At 41.2% G+C, this 4,215-nt stretch overlaps 1 protein-coding gene across 5 annotated transcripts in view; it reads left to right on the forward strand.

Moving 5' to 3' along the window:
- LOC106522336 (plasma membrane calcium-transporting ATPase 1) overlaps positions 1-3,383 on the forward strand; it is a 113,226-nt gene extending 109,843 nt beyond the window's left edge. For 3 of the 5 annotated variants that reach the window (XM_014015313.1, XM_014015311.1, XM_014015312.1), the window contains one exon: positions 2,616-2,704. In XM_014015313.1, the coding sequence (XP_013870767.1) occupies positions 2,616-2,620 (5 nt within the window). In that variant the 3' untranslated portion in view covers positions 2,621-2,704. Of the gene's footprint in view, positions 1-2,615 lie in introns of all 5 variants that reach the window. The other 2 variants (XM_014015315.1, XM_014015314.1) reach the window with 1 other exon arrangement.
- The last annotated feature ends 832 nt before the right edge of the window (positions 3,384-4,215 follow it).

Raw genomic sequence — 4,215 nt, forward strand, 5'->3', positions numbered from 1 at the left:
CAGTCCCTCTGCATGTCCTCAGTCCCTCTGCATGTCCTCAGTCCCTCTGCATGTCCTCAGTCCCTCTGCATGTCCTCAGTCCCTCTGCATGTCCTGACCCTAAATATCTAACCCTTTTATTCTCATTTATTCACATACGTGGAGTGCTTTTATTTTGAAAGGCTTAGTTTAAGTTTGATTTGTGAGAAAAACTAAATTAGAAAGTGAAACAAAGCTTGTGTAATCTGAGTTTCTGTTAAATGATGGGTTTTTGTTTTTATTGAGAAGCTGCAGCAAATATTCAGTTTAATTCATAAAAAAATCTAAAAGTCTTTTTACTGTGAAATAAAACCTGCTCTGTAGGATCATATCCTTTGTTTTAAACTATTTCTGGTGCTTTAAATCATTTTTCTCATTTAAAAGCACTCCATTATTATTTTGGAGGTGTTGTTTTTAGTTCAGAGGACATGCAGGCAGTCTGATCTGTGTTTGCTCCTTTTCTTCAGCTGCTTTTTAACTGCTCACTGCTGCGTTTGAACCTTTTTCCTGATTTGAATAAGTTTCCTCTGGAGCCAGACGTTCTGCAGCCCGTCCTCCTGCATCTTGTTGCTGTTTGGACCCGGTCAGACCCGGATCACAGCTGAGAAACAAAAGAGTCTGAATCCCTCTGATTCAGACAGCGAGGGAAATAAATCCTTAAATATATAAATCCTTTCTGCTGCTTTTCCTTGGAGGCCTGGTCACAAGATGATTTGATGGGTTAATCCTGAGCAGAGTTAAATGTGCCAGGCTCTGGAGGTCTCTGCTGGTTTCTGTGTATCTGAGCTGCATGGATGTCCTGCAGCTCTCCTGTGGTTCAGCTCAGAGAGCTTTGAGCTGCTTATTAATTCTAATGAAGAGTGTCTGCTGGTGTGCATGACTCTGATCTGCTGCTGGATTCATCAGAAGGAAACCATCAGATTAAACCAGCTGAAAATATTCAGTTTGTTTACTGGAACACATCTAAAATTTAAAGTTCTCCTGACTAAACTGCTGAAGAGACCCAACATGTTCCAGCTTTTAGTGTCTGATGTGATGTGATGTGGCAGACCTGCAGACCCCTGATGGAGCAGCTCCAAGCACTGAGCTTCTGAGTTTAGTTTAAACCTGAGGTTCTTAACCTTTTTGACCTCAGGGCCCAATCTGTTGAACATAAAGAGACACGAGGCCCAGTCACACATTACCATACGGATCAACATGATAATTATTATAAATCTTGGTTTAATTTGTGTTGTATTTACATTATAACTAAATTAAATACACTTACAGTTTAAAAGTAAAACTCCTGTCAAATAATCACAAGACATGATTATGACAAACATTTTTATATTGTAACCTGCCCATAACAATTATTTGAACAAATACAAAGGTCAGTCAACAGACCACTCAAGCATATCAGCACAAAAAATATACATATATTTTAACATAAACAATAACAAAAATAGACAATTCAAGAAATACATTTGTGGTTATACTATAAATACATTCAAAATGTGCAATGTAAATGTTTCAAATAAAAATAAATTTGATAAATTGCAAATGAAAATAAAGCCTTTTTAAACTTTTGCATGGTAGAACCAGAAGCTGCTCTTCATATTAGTGACAAACAATAACAGTAACAACAGCTTCTTGTTTAAAGTTTCTATATAATACATTCAAAATGTTTAAAAATAAACTACAAAAATTAATTTGATAAAGTGCAAATTAAAATATAGTTGTATCTGCAACTGTATTTGATGTTTTGAACTTTTAAAATATTACAAGGTAGAACCAGAAGCTGCTCTTCATATTAGTGACAAACTTTGGTGTTTTTTGATGAGTTACCTTTATTTTTGCTTCTACTTTACGTTTAAAATAAGTTTCCATTCTCAGCAGGTTTCTAAGGTTCTTCTTCTCTGTATTAAAAAAGTTGTTAAACATCTGAGTGGTGCACTACTGCTACTAGTGGTGAGAAAGTGTATTGCACCTTATTAAAAATCAATGCGGTCCCGTGGCCCTCTGCAGCCCAAAGTTAAAAACTGTTGTTCTTTTGAGGCCCTCAAGGTGGCGCTCTTTAAGAATCTCTGTTTTAAAGCATCTTCAGGTTCTGGAACCTGACCGCTCCAAGCTTCCTGTTTCACATCTCTGACCTCCTGTGACCCTGAACTCAAACAATAAGCATAAGAACAGCTTCAGGAAAAACAAATCAAAGGCCAAGAGAAGATTTAGGGAATAAAAAAGGTTTGAAATGAAAAAGGTTTATTGCTCTTATAGTCTGAGTCAGTTGGGTTCAGTGAGTCTTTATTAGATTTATTTAGTCAAACATATGTTTAACAAATGTTTATGTTTAGAGGAGAGCCATGCAGAAAAAACATGTTTGGTGAGGAGCAACCTTCATACTGTGTGCTCACTTTTTATTTATTTATTTTTTATTTTGTACCTTGTTGTGTTGACGTGTTGGGATGATCTGACCCCAGACATTTGTTGTTGTTTTGTGGATTTGCACCAGATGCACCTGAGTCGTGTTCCCCTCAGCCCCCGCTGCCTGTTTGGTGTCAGACGCTTGTTGCAGCAGCTCCTGCAGATGTTCTCTGACGCTCCTTCTCTGTTTGTTTCAGATTAAGGTGGTGAACGCGTTCAGAAGCTCCCTCTTTGAGCTGGAGAGCCCACAGTCCCGTAGCTCCATCCATAACTTCACGGTCCATCCAGAGTTCGTTCCACAGTCAGAGGAGGAGGCTCGCATCTCCGAGGAGGCGGAGACCGACATGGATTTTCTCTCCTAGTCCTCATCTTAGGCTGAGGGGGGAGGAGAAGCACCCCGCGCCTTCTCAACACAACCACCCTCCTCCTCCCTCCTCTTCATCAGCTCCCCGCCAACTTAACTGTCACTCAAAGGAGGGAAGCCCCGCCTCCGTTCACTCTGCACCCATCCACACCTCACTCTGTGTTCACCTGTGTTCTGCCACGTTCTCATTCTGACTGTAAGTGTGTCCCTCCCTCCGCCTCCAGCACACCTGTTCAGTCCAGGTGACATCAGTCCCCACATGACAAGGCCTGTTCCTGTTCATCTCTTAGCTTCGATCTTTTTAAAAAGTTTTTTAGGCTCAGCATTTTACCAAGCGTTCAGCAGTTTTTGTTTGCTTCATTCCTTTTGTTCTGAAAACGGCACTGAACTTTTGTGAGAGCAGTGACGCTGATGTTTGTATATTTTGATGCAAAACTGTTTTCTTTTTCTTTTCTTTTTAGATGTTAATTATGTTTGTTTTTAAGACATCTAGTTCCAGTATTTTGTCATTTTTTTTCAAAATTTAAAGATGACAAAATGAAACTGCGTTTTCTCAGCCAGAGTGAAAAACGTAAAATAAATCTTGTTCTTGTTACTTAGAGTTTAGCAGCCTTATTGCTGGTGCACATTCTGGCTGTTCTTGGTTTACTGGAGCTGTATCTTGTTCCAGAAGGCAGGGAATCGAACAGGTTGTGGGCAGAGTGAGAGGAATCTTTCTCAAAATTAAGTCTTTCTTCTTGCATCTTCGTAAAAATGGTCTTGGTGACGTTCCCAGTGGTTCTCACCACACTGTCTGCTCGACAGCAGGAAGTGATGCAGTCTGGTGCTGCTCTCTGTAGTGTCCAATTAGAGTGGTGAGGATGGAGGCGGGTTTTAACAGCCTGCATCCTCTGCTGAGCTTTCTTTGTAGGTGTGAGGTGTTGTGGTGTTGGTCCTCAGTGATGTGGACTCCGGAACCCCCCAGACCTGGAGCTGCTATCAGTAAGAGCTGCAGCTCTGTAAGATGTTTCATCATTGCTGCAAGTCCACCACCATCATGTCTTCAGCAGAGTCCAGGACTGAGTACACATCCCTGAGGAACCCCTGCGCTCAGTCTGTGGAGCTGCCAATGAGTTCTGTGTGTTTTCAGTCTGAGCCAAGGGCCCAACTGTAAACCCGAGTCCTGGCTCAGGAGTTCTGTTTCTCTGGGTGGGATAAGATGGTGCTCCGTCCGTGTGATGACATCATCTGTGGAGCGGTTGGCTCCAAGATAAACTGTCGGGGGTCCAAAGAAGGCTTGAGGCTGGTTTTAATGTGCCGTAACATTCATTACACGACTAAATGAATGTTCCTCGATGGTAGACTCACAGTTCTGAGAATGTCTCGTTAGTGCGACACTACAGTTCGTCAAGCGTTAAAACTGTTCTTCCTCTTGGTGTGTTTGTGTGAGTTTA

This window comes from Austrofundulus limnaeus, unplaced genomic scaffold (assembly GCF_001266775.1).
Source record: "Austrofundulus limnaeus strain Quisiro unplaced genomic scaffold, Austrofundulus_limnaeus-1.0 Scaffold127, whole genome shotgun sequence".
In the NCBI taxonomy this organism is placed as follows: Eukaryota; Metazoa; Chordata; class Actinopteri; order Cyprinodontiformes; family Rivulidae; genus Austrofundulus; species Austrofundulus limnaeus.